The sequence below is a fragment of the Staurois parvus genome, unplaced genomic scaffold (genome assembly GCF_062004578.1).
Source record: "Staurois parvus isolate SC_StPar_1 unplaced genomic scaffold, SC_StPar_1.0 ptg000634l, whole genome shotgun sequence".
Taxonomy (NCBI): domain Eukaryota; kingdom Metazoa; phylum Chordata; class Amphibia; order Anura; family Ranidae; genus Staurois; species Staurois parvus.
This window is the reverse complement of record NW_028318430.1, coordinates 9,377,110-9,396,636: the sequence shown is the minus strand read 5'-3', so window position 1 is coordinate 9,396,636 and position 19,527 is coordinate 9,377,110. Positions and strand designations below refer to the sequence as shown.

General features: G+C 40.4%; 1 protein-coding gene across 3 annotated transcripts in view; it reads left to right on the top strand.

The window, feature by feature from the left end:
- CUL4A (cullin 4A) overlaps positions 1–19,527 on the top strand; it is a 116,011-nt gene that overhangs the window by 32,784 nt on the left and 63,700 nt on the right. For all 3 annotated transcript variants that reach the window (XM_089693554.1, XM_089693555.1, XM_089693556.1), the window contains exons 5-10: positions 238–306; positions 3,269–3,342; positions 8,950–9,112; positions 15,360–15,449; positions 16,816–16,898; positions 18,140–18,207. In XM_089693554.1, the coding sequence (XP_089549680.1) occupies positions 238–306; positions 3,269–3,342; positions 8,950–9,112; positions 15,360–15,449; positions 16,816–16,898; positions 18,140–18,207 (547 nt within the window). The remainder of the gene's footprint in view (positions 1–237; positions 307–3,268; positions 3,343–8,949; positions 9,113–15,359; positions 15,450–16,815; positions 16,899–18,139; positions 18,208–19,527) is intronic.

Here is a 19,527-nt window from a genome sequence, read left to right as displayed (position 1 = left end):
TGCTGTTACATGGATTACAATAGGGTCACATTTTGATTGTTTTTCATAAATACACTTAAACAGTGTTTTTCTATGATTCCAGTTTTAAATTGCAACAGTCATTACAGCTATGATGTCCTGATTTCACTTATTAGAATTTTTACTCCTCTAAAATAAAACCACTTTTAAATATCTCGTCTACAGTATATTTGCAATGTATATAAAAGTAAATTTCCTTAATCCATTTAATGTTGCACAGAATCTCTTGATAGCTTTTTATTTTTAAAAAAGGTTAACCTGTGCTGGGAAGATCATTGTAGACAAATGGTAAGTTTAAGGATACGTATTTTTCCTTATATATATTATAAATATTTGCATATTTAAAATTATATACAGATTGAGATTCATCAAAAACTCTGTAAAACAAATTAGTGAAATATATTGTAGCAATTAAAACAAATGTTCCTTTTTCTGTTAAGTGTACAAAGTGTGTAAAGCATAAGCTAAATAAACCTGTTACTGTTGACAGTTTGTTAAAGCTAAACTCTGCTGTAATAAAATACTTCACTGATTTGTCATAAAATATTTGTGTAAAAAAAAAGAATTTGGAAAAAAGGATATGAAACATTGGCTTAAAAATGCATAGAGTTGAAAAAAAAAAAAAAAATAACATTATGTTTGTTAATCATACAGCTCACAACAAAAATGAAAAGTTCCACTGGTAGATCCAGCTATTTCCTCCACAAATCCCTGATGTTTTCAGTTGGGAATGTCCCAGTCCTTAAATACGTAGTGGACAAGAGTTTAGAGGCTCCCCCTCCCCCCTTAAAGCCTCACTTGCACTTTCAAGCTCTACCATGCAATCAATTTGGTTTCTCTGGCCGTTTGTCTGACCCTAGCAGTCTGGTGGGTTCTTAGACACCTTTAAGAAAGTCATGGATGGAAAGAGCACCAAGAAGAAAGCTAGGGTGCCCAAAGCAAAATCATTTGCTTCTGAAATTGGGAAGAATTGGAATAGGCCTGGTTTTGCAGTAGCATGGCTCCAATAAGGAGAATTTCTAACATCAATAGACATCAAAGATGTGTATGTATTGTACATGTTCTCATTTTTCCACTGCAATAGCAGCACTTCAGTTTGTGGTTCTTCCCTTAATCTGTCCACAGCCTCCCTGAGTCTTCACTTGCTGCTTGGGGTGTTTGCCCCATCCTTGCCCTGTTGTGCTCTCAGGGAATTCACCGGATATCTGGACAAGCTCCTCTTGAAGGAGCTGTCCACCCAGGCCTCAATGCAATTTTCCATATTACACACACTTAATAACTTCAAGTGGATAATCCAAAGTCATCCTTGGATCCTACCCACTGCTTGTAATACCTAGGCGTCTGCAGCTTAATATGCTTATTGAGTGGTACAAACTCACCCCAGTCTCTGGACTGGCCCCTGCATCTGTCTTTCAAGACCAGGATGACACTGACCTGTTTACTGATCAGCCCTGTGCTGAAATTGGGAAAGTCCTTTCTTTCGTTAACCTGAACAGTCTTCATGACAGATGCCAACCTGGTAGGCAGGGGAATAGTCCTAGAGATAGAAACAGTCCAAGGGTAATGTGGTTGTCGAAGGAGTCCAGATTTCTCACCAACATTCTCAAGCTAAGGTCCTTTCACTTATCCCTGATGTAGTGAGTTGAACAGCTTTAGGGATGACCGATGAGGATTCAGCCAGGCAACATCACAACCATGGCTTACATTAACTGTCAGGGTTACACTAGAAAACTCCCAGCCCTTTCAGAAGCAGACCTTATTCTGGCCGGGGCCAAAAAGTATGTTGCAACCTTTTCTGTAATCCATTTTCCTTAAGTTGACAGTTGGCAGGCAAATCTCCTCAGTCATCACCTGGACATGGGGCCTTTTTAACCTGAATTGTTCCCGGACATCTGTCACTGCTGAGGGATGTGTGGATCTTTTGGCATTCCGCTTCAACAACAAAATTGACAAGTTTGTGACCAGGATCAGGGATCCAAACACCTTTGTATTGAAAGTACTGGTGACCCCCATGGGATCAGTTCTGGCTGACCTACTGTACACTTCCCTCCACTACAGATTCTTCCTCAGCTGCTTCAAAAGATTAAGATGGAGGGTAATCTGGTGATCTTGGTTATACCAAAATGGCATAGAAAGACTTGGTATTTGGAAATTCTCTGATTTCTGGGAGACCGTTTGTGAGCACTTCCACACCAAACTGACCTGCTGTAAGAGCCGCTCTACCAACCATGGTGGCTGGCTTTGATGACTTGGCTATTGAATCCCTAGTCCTGAGAATTTGGGGTCTCTCTGACTCCATTATTCCCATACAACCTAAATCAACCTCTCAGAAGGCCTATCATTGATCATGAATGGCTCGTTTCACATGGCGTTAGACACAAGTGCTTCATTCTAGACAACATTCCGGGTGACTTGTTATGTCCTTTCTCCAGTTTGGGCTGCATCAGCACTTTGCCTTGGCTGACCTGAAGGGTCACGTTTTGGCTTTGGCTATACTCTTTCAGAGACCTTTGTCAGCTTATTTGCTGGTAAAGGCCTTAGTTCAGGGGGATGGCGTACATACACCCCCTATTCATTTACTATTCTCGCTATGGATCTTAATCTTGTTCTTTTGGCTCTACAGAGGCCTCCATTTGAGCCCATTCAAGATATTTCCTTGGCTGACCTCATTAGTACGGTGGTTTTTCTCATGGCTATTATATTGGCAAGGCAGATCTCCAAACTGGTGGCTTTACCCTGTAAACAACCCTTCCTTGTTCTTCATAGGGACAAAGTGGTTTTGAGGCCTTAAACATCCTTTCTGCCCAAAGTGGTTTCTCTCGCTCCAATCAGGACATCGTCCTGCCTTCTTTGCCTTCTTTTTGCTCCAACACATCCCAAAGAGATTTCTTTAAACTGTTTAGATGTAGCTCACACAGTCTAAGTTTACCTTTTGGCCATTGAATCCATCCAAGAGTGGCCTGTGTGTCTTGTTCCAATATTTCTAGGTTGGATTAGGCAGGTTAACACTAAGGAGCAATGGTGGGGGGCTCCAGAAGAGCAGGTAAGGGACCGCTTTGCGTAAACCATTGCACAGAGCAGGTAAGTATAGTATGTTATTTTTATGAAAGAAAATTAAGCTTCACTATCATTTTTAACTTTGGGTGGACATTGTTTATGTTGGTAGGAATTATATTTGTTGATGATTTACATCTATATTGTACTTTAGTTGCATGTCATTCTATTGTGAAATTAATAAATGTTTCTTTAGATCATGATCCGAGGCATTTTCCTATTCTTGGATCGAACTTATGTTCTTCAAAATTCCGTACTTCCCTCCATATGGTAAGTTTGTAAACAGAAGCAAAATTGCCAAATACATGTAGCCTTCATTCTATAATTTAAAATGTTTCTAAACCCCTGGGTATTTACATTCCCAGAATTGCATATTGAAAACCCATAACTCCAAATTGGGATTTAATGGTAGCAGATTAGAACATATAATTATGCAACCATATGAAACTTAGTTTTTTTATTTTTATCTTTGAGTGGGTAAAATGTGAGAAATCTCACAAATGCATAATAAAATCTCTTATATAAAACAAGAAAACAGTATTTAAAAGTCAAAATTAAAATGTATGTCACAAACCTGTCTAGAAATCCCACTTTTTGGTTAGACGTGGTTAATGATTCTATTAAACTTATACAGTCATGGCCAAAAATATTGGAACCCCTGCATTTCTGTGAGATAATGCACCACTTTGCCCAGAAAACTGTTGCAGTTACAAAATTTTAGGCATTCTCATGTTTATTTCTTTTCTTTGTACTGGTATGACACAAAAAAGTGGAGAAACAAAAGCCAAATCTGACACATTCCATGCAATACCCCAAAAATGGACTGGACAAAATTATTGGCACCTCAATTTCATTTTTAGATTACAATTTAGTGCCACATTTAACGAACAGTAAAAAACTACTTAAAACATCTGAAAATAAGTGTCCATGTATAAATTTACTCTGTAGCAGGGGCGGACTGACCATTTGGAAACTCGGGCACTGCCTGAGGGCCCAGGTCAGTAGGGGGCCCCATGAGATGCCCCTGGTACCTTTTTCATAGGCTGTTTTGAGTTTGGGCAAGGACACAGGGGCCCCATGATCCCCTATTGCCCGGGAGCTCCATGAGTTGTCAGTGCACCCCTGCTCCGTAGTTCTATATATCCACTGATATATGAAGATTAAATGCTTCTTAGTACGCCTCATGCAATATATTACTTCAAGCCAATGTGTGTGCACCTCCACTGGTTGTGCTCTCACCTGGTGTATATGACCAAACCACTAAGTGAGGTCGTATATAGCATAGATTGTAAGCTCCAAGGAGCAGGGCCCTCCTATCCATCTTGTATTGAACTGTATTGTTACTGTATTGTCTCCCGTTATATTGTAAAGCGCTCAGCAAACTGTTGGTGCTATATAAATCCTGTATAATAATAATAATGTGTCCCTTCAGTGGACTATGGTAGGATGGTTATGATGTCCAGTGGGTCTGGGTCACCTTCACTGTCCTAGTTCTCTTCCTCCGTCAGATCAATGCCTAAAGAGATGACCAAAACATAGTGCTTTATCCTTAAAAAACATTTATTTATAAAATATACAGTATTCCACTCACATGTCAGAAGAGTGTTGACGCTTTGTACAAAGTGGCTCCCAAAGGGTGCCGCTATCAGTGTGTGTCTATCATTCGCTCATCCGCAGCCAGCTGAAACCTCTCTCTACTTTCTTCCGAGCGTCGTGACCTCAAAACTCCTCCCCTATTCCCCTATGCGTTATGCACAGAGTCGAGTCACATGGCTTCATCAGGGGAAATGATTAGATGGCACGGCGCTCATCCCGTGTGAGTGTATATGTACGTGTATATATGTGTGTGTGTGTGTGTGTGTGTGTGTGTGTGTGTGTATATATATATATATATATATATATATATATATATATATATATATATGATCCATCCAGGTGCAGTTTTATTGCAGCCTGAATAGGAGTGGCCATTTCTCCTTAGCCCACTACCTATTTTATGGATGCCGATATAAATCCTATACAAAAAGAACCGATTTAAACAAAGATTGCAAACCTTTATAAGTCGTGCTTTACAGTACGTTGTACCTATATTAAGTGAACCCTATTATTTAAACTGTGTGTATAACTATTGTATAATACTTTTACCTCAGCATGGCATTTGCTAATACCGTACAGTACAGGAGATGACCAGAGACTGTGGACACAGTACAGGAGATGACCAGAGACTGCAGACACAGTACAGGAGATGACCAGAGACTGCGGACACAGTACAGGAGATGACCAGAGACTGCGGACACAGTACAGGGGATGACTAGAGACTGCGGACACAGTACAGGAGATGACCAGAGACTGCGGACACAGTACAGGAGATGACCAGAGACTGCGGACACAGATCAGGGGATGACCAGAGACTGCAGACAGAGTTTAGGGGATGACCAGAGACTGCGGACACAGTACAGGAGATGACCAGAGACTGTGGACACAGTATAGATGACCAAAGACTACAAACAGTAGGGGATGACCAAGAGACTGCAGACAGTACAGGTTTGAAATGGCAACTGTTATAGGAATGTAGGCATTTCTAGAAGTATTTTTAAAATATGTTTTAGTATAAATTGCATTCTCATCTCTAATAATTTCTAGGTCCAGAAAATGTATATTATAAGGGCTAATTTCCCAACTTAATTTGATATTTTTATCATTATTATTCGAATGGACAAAGGAATTCATGTAGCGATTTTTGTTCTCCTTGCCACACTATGATGAGATTGTCTATGAATCTCCTGTACAGAATTATTTCCTTCTTTTCATTTTCAAAAACCGTTTCCTCTTCCCATTTAGTCATGTACAACTTTGTTGGGAGCAAACTTAGTTCCCATAGCTACTCCCGCTATTTGCAATTAGTATTCTCCCTTGTAACAAACATAATTGTGTTTAAGACAAAATGTTAAACATTTGATAATGAACTTTTGATGTTTATATGTTAATGTGGAATATTTTTTTAATGACCACTTAGCTGCCTTAATTGCCCCTTCATGTTATATATTAGTATGTAATGGTGATACATCAGCTGTACTGAGAATAGTTTGTTGTGTAATCACTATATTCTGAATTAATTATATAATATGTTTGGTATCCCTAAGATACTCTGGAGTCTGTGTTACTAGTGGTTGTAAGAAGCAATCCACAATCCATATTCTTGCTGATAGAGAATCTATCCTATTAATAATGGGTCTTCCAGGGGGTTGTTTAATATCTTTACGAATTTTTGGAGCCATGTATATAACTGGTAGTTTGCATAAGGATGGAATCAGATATTTTTCTTTTTTGTTTAATATGTCCTTCCTACTTCCATATTTCACTATTTTATCCAATTCTTTTTTTTATAGTTTGGTAGAGTTTTCTTGCAAAATGGCATATTTGTTACTATTACTCAACATTTTACTCATTTCCTGTTCATAGTGTTCTTTTGATAATATTACTATCCCTCCCCCTTTATCCATGGGGCGGAAAATTATATCCTTTTTTTTCCATAATAATTCTTTACCCCTCTTAAGTTTATATTTTTTGATGGGTAAACGGTCTAAATCATCTATAACTAATTTCTTAAACATATCTATATATCTGTTGTCTGTAGCCACTGGGTTGTAAGTAGACCTCTTTCTAAGATGTGTATGATAATACTCTCCCATTCTGACTGTAAAGCACTGCTTATAAAGGTTTGTATAGGATTTATATCGGTGTCCATAAAATAGGTAGCGGGCTAAGGAGAAATGACAACGTATATTCAGGCTACAATAAAATGGTGCTTAGATGGATTATATATATATATAGATAGATAGATAGATAGATAGAATGAGCACCTTGCCGTCCAATCATTTCCCCTGATGAAGCCACATGACCCTGTGGCGTAACGTGTAGGGGAGGGGCTTCTTACATGTGAGTGGAATACTGTATATTTTATAAATAAATGTTTTGTAAAGATAAGGCACTATGTTTTGGTCATCTCTTTTGGCATTGATCTGATGGAGGAGGATAACTAGGAAAGTGAAGGAGACCAAGACCCACTGGACATCATAACCATCCTACCATAGTCCACTAAAGGGACACATGCTATTTATAACCTCACTTAGCGGTTTGGTCATATATACCAGGTGAGAGCACAACCAGTGGAGGTGCACACACATTGGCTTGAAGTAATATATTGCACGAGGTGTACTAAGAAGCATTTAATCTTCATACATCAGTGGATATATACAACTACAAAGTATATTTATGCATGGAAATTTATCTGCAAAAGTTTTAAGTTGTTTTTACTGTTAGTGAAGCGCGGCACTAGATTGTAATCCTATTATATTTAACACATTTGTATGGGTATGTGTATGGTGTGAGCAATTCACAATTTCATTTATTATATATATTATTTGGAATTTGTATTCCGTGTAGCAGGTCACAAGCTTTTCTTATATATATTTTCAATTAAATTTTTGGTCGCACAGTGGACGCAGGAACATTTAAGATCTCTGGAGATAGACTTGTAACCTTGAGATTGTCCATGCTTTTTCACAATTTTTGTTCTCAAATCCTCAGTTTTGTTCTCAGTTTGCTGCTCTTTTCTTCTCCATGCGCCTCACAGACACACAACAAAGTTTGAGTAAATTTTTCACCATTTTAACTGGTTGCTGGTGTGATTTCTATATATTGTCAGTGCCTGTTAATTAATACGGGTGAGTTTAATTACAAATTACAGGAACATCCCAAACTTGGAATGCAATTATTTCTTCCAATTTTGAAAATGTGCCAATATTTGTCCAGTACATTTTTGGAGTTTTGCGTGGAATGCGTCAGATTTGGCGGTTTTGTTTCTCTGCTTTTATGTGTCATACCAATACAAACAAAATAAATGAGAATACTTAAACATTTGTAATTGCAACAATTTTCTGGGCGAAGTGGTGCATTATCTGACAGAAATGCAGGGGTGCCAATATTTTTGGCCATGACTGTAGTTTGCTCTTTTCTCCTGTGTTTCTCAGGAACTCATCCTGCTTCTTTAGGAGCTAAATGCCCAAAAGTATTAACATCATTGCATCTATTGTGACCACAAAGAATCTTTTGGCTTGGGAAAATTTCAAAACGAAAGTCCTGCCAGAGACCATGGGGTGGGGTATATAGAGCTTATGTGTAAAATAGAAATTGCAGGTTGATCTGAAGAAGCAGATATGTCTTAGGCTAGGTTCACACTGCTACGACCCCCAAAATCGTGCGACCTGCTTGCAACTTGCTTGCGACTGTTGTGATTTAACATTGCAGTCTGTGGGACTCAAGTTACACCAAAGTCGCCGAAGAGTAGTACAGGAACCTTTTTTTTGTTGCTGTAACTTGAGCTGCATTGTTTAAGACAGCACCCATTGAAATTAATGTGTTTTGGCATGTGACTTTACATGTCGCAGCAGTGTGAACTGGGGTTTAATGGTAGTTGATGGCTAAATCTCAGTATTGCAAATAGATCTCCTAAATTCTTTGTAACTTTTTGTAAAGAAAATGGCTTCTTCAACTCCACTGAGCATTGATAACGTGAGTCGCTTCCTTGGATTAAAACCTATATCATTGTGTGCGCTTCCTATCAAGGGCCAGGGCCCCATCAACATAATATCATTAAAGTCCCAATTTTGGGATAAAGGTTTTCTATTTGGCTCAATCCTTTTAAAGCAGCCAAACACCTAAACACTCCTTAGTATCGTAATACTGTGATGCAACTTTTGGCCCTTCATTTCTTGGAATTTCTGTATGAAATTCTTTTGCATGGATTAAACAGCTGATTTAGTTATGCAGTATACCTAGAATCCTGATGGATGTACACACTTTTTTTTTTTTCAGGGATATGGGTTTGGAGCTTTTTCGTTGTCATGTTATAAGTGACAAATTAGTTCAGACAAAGACAATTGAAGGCATCCTCCTCCTTATTGAGAGAGAGCGTTCTGGTGAAGCTGTGGACCGAAGCTTGCTGCGAAGTTTACTTGCAATGCTTTCTGACTTACAAGTGAGTGAACAGCCTTTTTTAACAACTCTAAAATATTGAGTCATAGTGTATACATCTGTTTTGTTAAAAGTTTACCTTAAAAGCCTATGGGAGTTTCCCGAAGATAGATAGGTCTCTTAGCCATAAGCTGAAGTTTGCATGTAAAGACCTCTAGTGGTGTCTTTCTACTTCAGACAAAGCAGTTTAGTAGCCTGGGTAGAGCCTATAGAGATTCTAAAGCTAAAATGTTTTGCATTCAGGTATAAAACATTTTAGTATTTGCTGAGAACCTCTAGACTAACCCCCCCTCCCTCCCCCTCAAACACTACATCGTTCCAGCACTGTGCCTGTCTGCTGATCTCTTCTGGGGCTCCAGAAGAGAAGGTTCGGGGCTGCTCTGTGCCATACACAGTTACACAGAGCAGGTAAGTATAACATGTTTGTTCTTTTAATTATTAAAACAAAATTGCCTTTACAAACGCTTTCTTAGTCAGACTTGTTCACGTGTCAACCAGTTCTTGTAAGGCCACTTTCTTTCTTCCAAATGTTGATTCGAAAGATTTTCCGTGACACAAATATTAATACAAATAATAGATGGATCAACTAGAACAAATAAATGAATAATAAATGTAGCTCTATATCTTAAATCATCATTGCTTCATGTCCTGTTTTCGTGCAGTCCTCACATCATTACCAGCTTATGAATGTCTTCTGTTGAGTTTCAGCTTAAAGTGTCTCCCTGGTACCACCTCAATGTGCGTGCTCCCAGTGCTTTCTGCCTTGCTTGTGTACAGTACAGGCCACTACTTTTCATTTCTCTGGTACTGTTCTAGGCTGGCGCATTGGTGGTGTGGGCTGCTGGCATCATCTTGCCAGCGCATGTTCAGTAGAGCAGCTGTCCTGAAATCTGGTTATCGCTTGTGTAGTATGGGCTGTTGGCACTGTGCCTAGCCAGTGCATGCACAGTGTTATGCTTAGATTTCTAAGCACAGCACTATGCATAAACCATGTCCTGAAAGACAGTGCTACCTGCCGTACATGTGCCAGCCATACAGCACCAGCAGCCCCTACCATGCATGCAGTGGCCGGACACAGTGCTAGCAACGCTTCTGATTTGCTCCCAAGTGAAAAAAGGCATCAGAATGTGAAGTTTGACACATAAAAATTTGGTTGGAGCTTTAATTTAAAGAGCAGATTTACTTTTGGGGTTTAATGCTGCTTTAATAACAAAATAAGGAGATTTCTTTCTTGTCCATTGAGGGACATAGGAACTCTTTCACCATCATCTTATACTGCCACTTACAGGAGGATTGGACACTGATAAAAAAACACGTAGCCCAGCATAACCCCTCCTATTGACGGCATACCTCAGTTTTTTTGCTAGTGTCTTAGAAGGATGAATATCTTCTCCTGAGCTCTGCTGTGTGGAAGTCTAACCTCTTTTTGTTACCATCATTTTTTCTTACTCCTTTTTCTTCTTCTATCTTGACTCTTGTTCACATTACTGCTCACGCTTGTCTCCTCATTTGCAGCTGTGCTCAGCTTGGCTTTTTGAGTGATGTGTCTGGACGTCATTAGACTGAATGTTGTGGGGACAGCCTGGATATGATTTTCTGCCATAGGGTTCCCTTTATGGCACTTTTCAGAATCCTTTCTGCGTATGGAGCACTCTCTAGGTCCATAGCCACTGGCATTGCCTCAATTTTTTAATAGGTTGGTTGGACCAAGCAGCCAGAGCTACCTCATTGACTTAAGTCACTGGGCACCCTAAAATTCTCTCCTTTCCTGATTGTTTCCACCCTGGAAGGGGTTGACACTCTTTTCTGCAATACATCTTTGAGATAGATTTTTCCCATTGCTGCTCCTTCTTGTAAAGAGTTGCATGGAGTTCTGATCTCCAGTCTGTGCCCGTTTCCAGCTTACCAGCTTTCGAGATTTTGAGAGTATTGAGGCCTTGCTTTGTACCATGATTCTTACATTGCCTTTCCACCACGTATCTGATTCTAGACATGTTGAGGAGGTTGTTGTCCTAGCTCTCACTCGGGGTCAGCTTGCAGAGCACTTACTGATTGTGCCGATGTCTGGAGACTGAAATCGTGTTGCCCTCTGTTCTTATAGTATATTCCAACATCAGGATCCTCTTTAGCTCTTGTCGAGTGTAGCCAGTTCCTCTATGCAAGGTTTTACTATGTAAGATGCAAGACATTACAATACAAATCACATAGTTTTTGCTGACTCTGCCTGCAGAGGCCACTAGTGGGCTTCCACGCCTTCCCTTGCAGATTCTCTGAATTACCCATGCTCCTGGCAGTTTTCGAGCCATCAGTCACATCAGTTACAGAGGCTCTGATTCTGAATCGCTCCAGTCTCTAACTGATGAGCTTGCTGTTGAGTTGTAGTCTAATGTTATTACTCCCTAATTAAAAAAGACCATTTGGGCTGGGTTGTTTTAAAGGGTTTAAAACAAACACATGGCTGCAGCTGTTGTAGATGCTCTAGCCATGAGCTTGGTATCATTTTCAGCTGGTAATCAGGTGTTCAGTAAAAGTGATCCAGGCAGCTCTACAGCTTTTTCACATTTATCTCTAAATTAACAACCTGTAAAGGCTTTTTACAGTGTCTAGTATGGACAATCTTGAGTACTGTAGTTTTTTGCCAAAAATTAAATGCGATCTATGATGGGACAGTATCAATCTCCCAGCCTCCATTCATATATTACATTTCATTTCATTCATAGAAGCTGTAGTACCAGCTTCTATGAATGGTGGAGCTGGGTGAAAAGGTTGAGCATAGTCTGGCACTCTTGATGAGTGCCCCTGCCATAGCTCCATTAAAGCGGAACCTCACCCAAAAGGGGAGGTTCTGCTTGTTTGCCTCCCCGCCCCCCTTCCCGCACTGCCACATTTGACAATTTCTGGGGGAAAGTGGGAACGGATACCTGTTTTTGACAGGCACCTGCTCCCACTTCCAGTGAAATGTGCAGCAACAGTCTGAGCCAGAAGTTTGCTCCCCCTCATTCCCCCTCAACCTTTTGGGACAGGTCCCAGAAGACTACACGGCCATTCACAGAGCACAGCACGACTCACACATGCGCAGTAGGAAACTGGCTGTGAAGACGCAAGGCTTACTGAAGATGCCGACACCTGCACCTGAAGTGAAATGAAGAATCAGCTCATTTGAAGACATCGCTGGATCCCTAGACAGGTGTGTGTCCTTGTATTAAAAGTAGCAGCTACAGTATTTGTAACTGCTGACTTTTTATTTTTTTTTTGGCATGCTCCGCTTGAATTCTATTAACCTCTGCTGCACTTGAAGATCACCGTAGCGGGGGTGGAAGGCATTGGACACAGCAGCACAAGGGACACTTAACATAAGGGAATTAATATCCCTTCTGATTTTTTCAGTAAACTTAAGCTTTAAGTATTGGATTTCCACAAGGCTTTGTGTTGAGTCTATATTAATTTACAGTTCTGTCATAATCTCTCTTCACCAAGGAGGATTTCTGGCTTCTGTGGACTTGTACTTGCATAGTTCCATCTATCTAGTGCAGGGGTCTCCAAACTTTCCAATGAAAGGGCCAGTTTATTGCCCTTCAGACTTAGGAGGACCGGCTCTGCACAGTGGGAGTAAACCATGCCTGATCTTTTGGTATTGGGGGAGAAATAGATGGTGTCAGTGGAAGGAATGACACCACATTGTTGGTGTCTGTGAAAGGAATAGTGCCCCATTGTTGGTGTCTGTTGGTGTCTGTGAAAGGAATAGTTCCCCATAGTTCCCTGAAGGACTGGATAAAGGCAAGCAAAGGGCCGCAGTTTGGAGACCACTGATCTAGTGCATCAGCCTTTCCTAAGTTTTTTTATGTGGGACCCCCTACACTACTTTGTGGTTCTGCTGATCGTATTCCCTTCTGCACTGTGGGTGTTCACCAAGGTGCTGACCCCAGCATTAGCCATGTTGTGCTCTCCTAGCATCTCCATTGTGCGATAATTAGATTACCTTATTTTGAGGCAACAGTTGACACAGGCTCTTCAGGTCAAAGGGGCTGTCCAGACATTACAGTGGTGTGGATGGCTCCTGGACCTTCAGAAGTCATTGCTGGAATTCATTGGTTAGATTACAATATCTGGGTCTTGTCCTAGACATAGCTAAGACCACAGTATTTCCAGAAGAAGCTTGAGACTGTACTGTCTCAGGTTTGAGCTGCCCAGTCCAGGAGATGTCTGACTCTATGCTTTTGCATGAGAGTCCTAGGTATGGTAGCCACCTTAGAGGCAGTTCCATTTACCCAGTTTTACTCCAGACCCCTCTGCAGCAGAGCATTCTGTTGTCATGGGACAGGTCATAAAGTTCCTAGACAGACCAATTGATTTGGCATTGAGGATCAGTTTGTTCCTGGCTGGTAGATCAGGAATCTGGCTCTGGATCAGGGAAGAAATTTCTTCCCTTTTTTGGAAGATTGCTAAAACAGATTTCAGCTTGTCAGTTGGGAATGAATCCTTTACACACTGCCAGTACTGGCAGGGGAATTTTGTCTCCTGATCAATATCCTGAAATTTCAGGCAATTACAGTATTGGACCATTCTAATGGAAGGTTATCCAATTCAGAGTCAGTCGTACAACACCACAGCCATAGCATACATTACTTATCCAGGAGGAACAAGATGTCTAGCTGTGGTAAAAATATTAGGTTGTATCCTGTTCTGGGCAGAACTTAACATTCTAGCCTTGCCGCCATGTACATCCCAGGTGTAGGCAGATAGAAAGTAGACTTCCTTAGTCAACTGCGCCTAGATAGAGGAGAGTGGTCCCTACATTGAGAGGTGTTCCAGAACCTTTGTCACAGGTAGAGAACACTGATTCAAGACCTCCTATGCTCAATATAGACCTCCTGGCCTCCATGTTCAACAACAAATGGGGCAGGTTGTTTCCAGGTGCGGGAATCCTCCAGTGGAAACAATGGATATTTTGGTGGCTCTGTGGGATCAGTACACCTTGATCTATGCCTTTACACCTTTGAAACTTATTTGTTGCCTGTTTTACAGCTTCCGTTGTTTGTTCTCCTCCTAACTCTATGGGATCTGAATCTGGTTCTCTCATCTCTTCAAAAACTGTCATTTGAAAATATTAAAGACATTCCTCTCTCTGTTTTCTCCCACAAGTAGGTATTCCTTGTAGCCACTACCTCTGTGAGATGAGTGTCAATGTGAAGTGGTGGACTTATCCTGCAAGGAACCCTTTTTGGTTTTGCGGGCAAAGCAGCGTTGAGGCTGAGAACCTCTTTCTTGCCTTCGATAGTTTCTGCCTTTCAGCTCAACCAGGACATTGTTCTTCAGTCTCTCCACTGTCTTTGAACTGTCCAGCTGCAGTTCACCAAAATGAAATTTTCCATGGTCTGCATGTGGATTGGGCTGTATGAATCTGTCTCTCATCTGCTGCTGTTTTTGGGAAAAATTATTTATTTTTTAAAATCCAGGATGAACCCCGTAAGGGTGAATCGACTACTGATCCTGGCGTCTCTAGGTGGATCAGGCAGACCATCTTCAAAGCCTATTGGACGTAAGGATGGGTTCCAACCTTTCCTGATAAGGCACACTCTACTAGATCTTCTTGGCATCAAGCAATTTCCCAGATTTACAAGATTGCTATCTGGTCTTCCATTAACACATTCTCTAAGTTCTACCAGGTGGACGTTATGGTCTCATGTGATGCCAGTTCCAGGTAGCCTCTAGTTCTTTTGTTCTTGGGCCTGTTTGCTATTGTTTGCTGTGCTGCTCACCCCTCAGTTGAACTGCTTTTGGATGTCTCGAAGCTAAGTTTTCTTGTGTCCCTCAGTCGATGAGAATAAGGATATGATTTTTGTACTTGCAATAAAGTACTTTTCTTTGAGTCCATTCAGGAACTCTGGTCCCACCCCTCTGTGTTTAATATCATTCTTTAGGTACTGCTTTGCTACAAAGCTGAGGCATGCTGATAGTAGGAGGGGTTAACTGGACTACAGTTTGTTTTGTTTGCCAGTGACCTCCTATAGGTGGCCATATAACCCAAAGGTAAAATCTATCCTGTGTCCCTCAGTGGATTCCAAAAGAAGGATTTTTTTTTTTAAGTTGAGTACAAAAATACTTTTTTAAAGTATGCTTTAATCATGCCAATTTTTGTTACTTTTTCTTGTCTTTTATTGTTGACCATTATCATTTCTTAATATTTTCTGTTTTCTCTTTATAAACGTGAAACAGTATTCATCTACACACATTTTCTTTGGTTCAATCAGATGTACAAAGATTCATTTGAAGCAAGATTCCTGGAAGACACAAATTGCCTATATGCAGCTGAAGGGCAAAGACTAATGCAAGAAAGGGAGGTGAGTGTACTCATAGATTTTAAAGTGGTTCTAAAATCACATTGCTCCAGCACTGTCAGCTGCAGCAGTTCTCCTCCACATCCTGGTTTCACAGGGGACTGTCAGTCAAACTCCTGTGAGCAGGGGTGTGGCTTACCGGCACTGTGTGTCTATGGACGCACACAGCCCGGACTAGGAGCACACCTGCATGGGTGCCCCCATAGCAAGCAGCTTGCAAAGGCAGCACTTTAAAGAAGTAGGAGCGGACAGGTATTCATGCACTGCTCTGTGCAACACAATTCACAGAGCAGGTAAGTATTACTTCTTTCATTTTAAAGCAAAAAAAGTTTTGCTTTAAAGGCTGCTTATGCTCTTGTGGACATATATAACTTAAACGAGAAGTTCACCCAGCAGTGATATATAGAAATAGGAAAAGCATTTCTAAACCTAAAGCTTGGTATACATGTACTGGAAATTGGACGGTTCAGCAGGAACTGTCTAGATTTCGGTCTGTGTGTACCACTGTCTAACAGAAGCTGATCATGCTGCAAAACATTCAATGGCTGCAGTGCTTATTAGTGTATTATGATGACTTGGAGCCCCTGCTGTCAGAAAACAAGGACACAGTGGGAGAAATCCCTGCATCAACATTGTTTGTGTTAATGCTGGGATCTGTGAGGTTTTTTTTTTATTGCAAAATAATCTGTGTTCCCACATATTAAGGAAGCATGTGATCAGTTAACAGAATGCAGTGCTTGGACTTGAACAGCCTATTCCAATTCCTGAATACTATGTCAGTGGGAGGTCAGTGACATCAGTCCATTGTTATCACTTACCCAGAGCTTACACAGACTTTAAACTTCTGAGGAGGAGCATTGCAATAGAGGAGAGTAGGGCAAGGGAGTATTAAAGGGTGGTGAGGTAGTTTTCAAGTGGTTCTGTCACTCTGAACTTGATAGGCAAGAGGCTGTTTAAGATCTGTGCCAAACAAATCTGCCTGTGAAACATGGGAAATAGTCATGTGAAAAAGTAAGCACACCCTTTGGAAATTGAAGACTTATTAACATAGTGGAACATGGAAACATCTGCACATACAGTATGGTCATTCTAAGCCTGTGCTTTGTAAAGAGAAGAAAGTGGGGTGCAGGTGATGACTGGACATTACTATAAGATATGGGAAACCTTGCTCATTCTGTAGACACATAATTTCTCATTATGCCTCCTCTAAAGTAAACCTGCATATTGTTTTAGCTGGGTCATATAATTCAGATATTATGGTAGTTTGTACTGTCTTTCATTTGCATTAAAATGCATATAAAACTCCCTGTACAGTAAATTATGAACTATATTTTCCTCTTTATTTCATTTAAATATTGTGTTTTTATAGGTTCCTGAGTATCTCCATCATGTGAACAGGCGCTTGGAAGAAGAGTCAGACCGAGTAATAACATACTTGGATCAAGGGACATAGTAAGTGATCATAGGTACCATGAGAAGTACAAATAATCATATGCTAACTTGATTTTTAGTAGCTAAACTTTGATGCCTCATTGCTTACAAATATATTTACAGTGTTATAGAAGACCGTCAGAAGCATAAAAGGTTTTTTTCTTAGAGCATCTGAATTTTAGTTTGGTGGTTTTTTTTCCCCACCTTAAAAGTCAGAAGGTTTAATTTTTTCTCTCTCGATAAGATTGTAGAAAAAATGTGAAATTTCAAAACACTAAGGCTAGGTTACACCTATGCAGTTTGCATTTGATCCATTTCTGCAGTGCTTTTTGCGTTTTTTGCACATGCGTTTTTGACGCATTTTTGATGTGTTTAGCCTTTTTTTCCCCAACTTGTTACTGGGCAGATTTAAAAAAGTCCCTGACCCTTTCCAAAATATGCACCGGGTGAAAATGCAGAGATGTGAACATGTCCCATAGGAAATCATGTTAAATGGACTGCTGTGCGTTTCTGCAAAACACAACAGAAAACGCATAGGTGTGAACCTAGACTTAGGCTAAGTTCACACTAAAGCTGGCCATAGAAAGATCAAAATTTCGATCCATGTGTGGCTGCTCCTGCTTGTTAGATCCACTTCTGTTTAATGGGCTTGTTGGAAAATGTTTGTCATTCAGTGGCTGCAGACGCAGAGTCAATGTATTCTGACAACGGAGAGTCCCCAATGTGAAAATACAATGTCTCTGTGGGGATGATTCCTCTATCCATCTTGATTTTGTGAATGAACTTATTTTTTTTTTTTCAAAAAAAAGAAAAAAGATCAATCAATGGCCAGTTTAAGCTGGATACAGAAGAGCATTTGATGTCATTGTTACTGGGCAGGCAGGGTAAGAAATACAAGCTTACAGTCAGCTGTGTTCCTAATGTCACAACATTTAAACTGCCAAGCTTCAGTGATGTTTGCCAAATGCTGATGCTCTTCAGCTTATTGCTTATATTTAGACCTTTTTGGCATTGGGGAATGCTTGGCAGAATAACACACCAATTACAGACTTTTAACCAATGTGACATATTTGATATTGGTTGCAGACATTTATTTGGTTATCTATTTTTTTTGTATTTTTTAAAGAAACATAAATTATTTGCATGTATTGAACAGTTATACGTTATGCAAGTGTATACTATTTGGCATTTGCTAGTGCATCAAGGGATGATTTTGCCATATGTCCTTGGAACTGAGTAGTACCTTCTGCTTTCTCATCCAGCAAACCTCTGATAGCTTGTGTAGAGAAACAATTACTGGGAGAGCACTTGGCTGCCATCTTGCAAAAAGGTAAGCTGTTAAAATGTTTGCATCTTCCCAGTTTTTTTTTTTATCTAGAAAGCGGTTTCAGCAGTACATAGTAATATTGCATAGTTGCACTATTAATGCCTTGTTTTTGGGCTTGAACTCAATCATTCTTGAACAAGTTGTCTAAAGCCCAAGTCAGGCAGGGAAATTTTGTCTTTTTGATAAAAATGTTACTAATTCCACGTAATCATTCATTGTTAATCTAATTCAATAAAGTAGAACTATAGGCAAAGCTTTATTTTTCATGTTGGAGTAAGGGAGGGTTATATAACCCCTGTCAATTTGTTTGCCATTTGTGTCCCATTAGTGAGATTTACCAATTGGTGAGTAAATTAAGGAAATTCCTTGGGGCCCCCAGGTCACCAGAATTAGTGTACCCCTATATTACATTTGTGGACAACCCAGAGTCTGGGATTTTCTTTTACTTTCCCTTTCAATGATGATTAACAGGACAAATGGAAAGGGTGAATCTCCCTAATGGGGGCACATACAGCAATAAAAACCTGAGAAGTGTTCTAATCCTTTAAATCCTAAGTTTTGGATTTAGTTACACTTTAAAATCAAATGGAGTCAAGACATGAAGGGAAGTTTCCACTTACTGAGCTTCTGTATATGCCTAAAAACATTAGAATCCAGCATATCATAGCCCGTGGAAGAATGCCAATCATGACCAAGCTGCCCTGTCAACAGCCTAATCGCTCATAACTCACTCGGCTTTCATTCCGCTATGACGATCTGTTATTTAATACTTTTATGCACACACAGAAGCAGAGAATTGGCATATGTTAGCATGTGATCCAGTACTTAAAAGGGCAACAACTGCCAGACCTCAAGGGGTCCAAGAGTTGTAAGGGGCAGAAAAAAATTGTCATCTCCTGTCATTTTGCAGTTTTCATACTTTGTAACGTCTACATACATTAAAGGAGAAGTATAGCCAAACCTATTTTGGCTATACTTCTCCTATGGATCACAGGAGTGCAGTTTGTTCTGAAGTCCTGTGACCCATTTTCAGGCGACAGTGAGCTAAAGCTCGCTGTCGTTTGACATCGGGAGAGATCCCAAATTTACAGTCGGGATTCACCATGATGCCTGGACAGGCAGCTGACTCAGCCTCTCAGCATGCTGCCACGAGAGCCTGTGCCAGCCCTTCCCGCCCCCTCCACAACACAGCACTCCAGTGAGAGCTGGAGGGGCAGAGCAGAGAGCTGGCGACTGACTGCCACGGCCCTCTGCTAAGAGCGGAGGAGAGAACTTGAGTGATCAGCAGAGTTTGATCACTCAATTTTCAGGGTACAGCTGGCG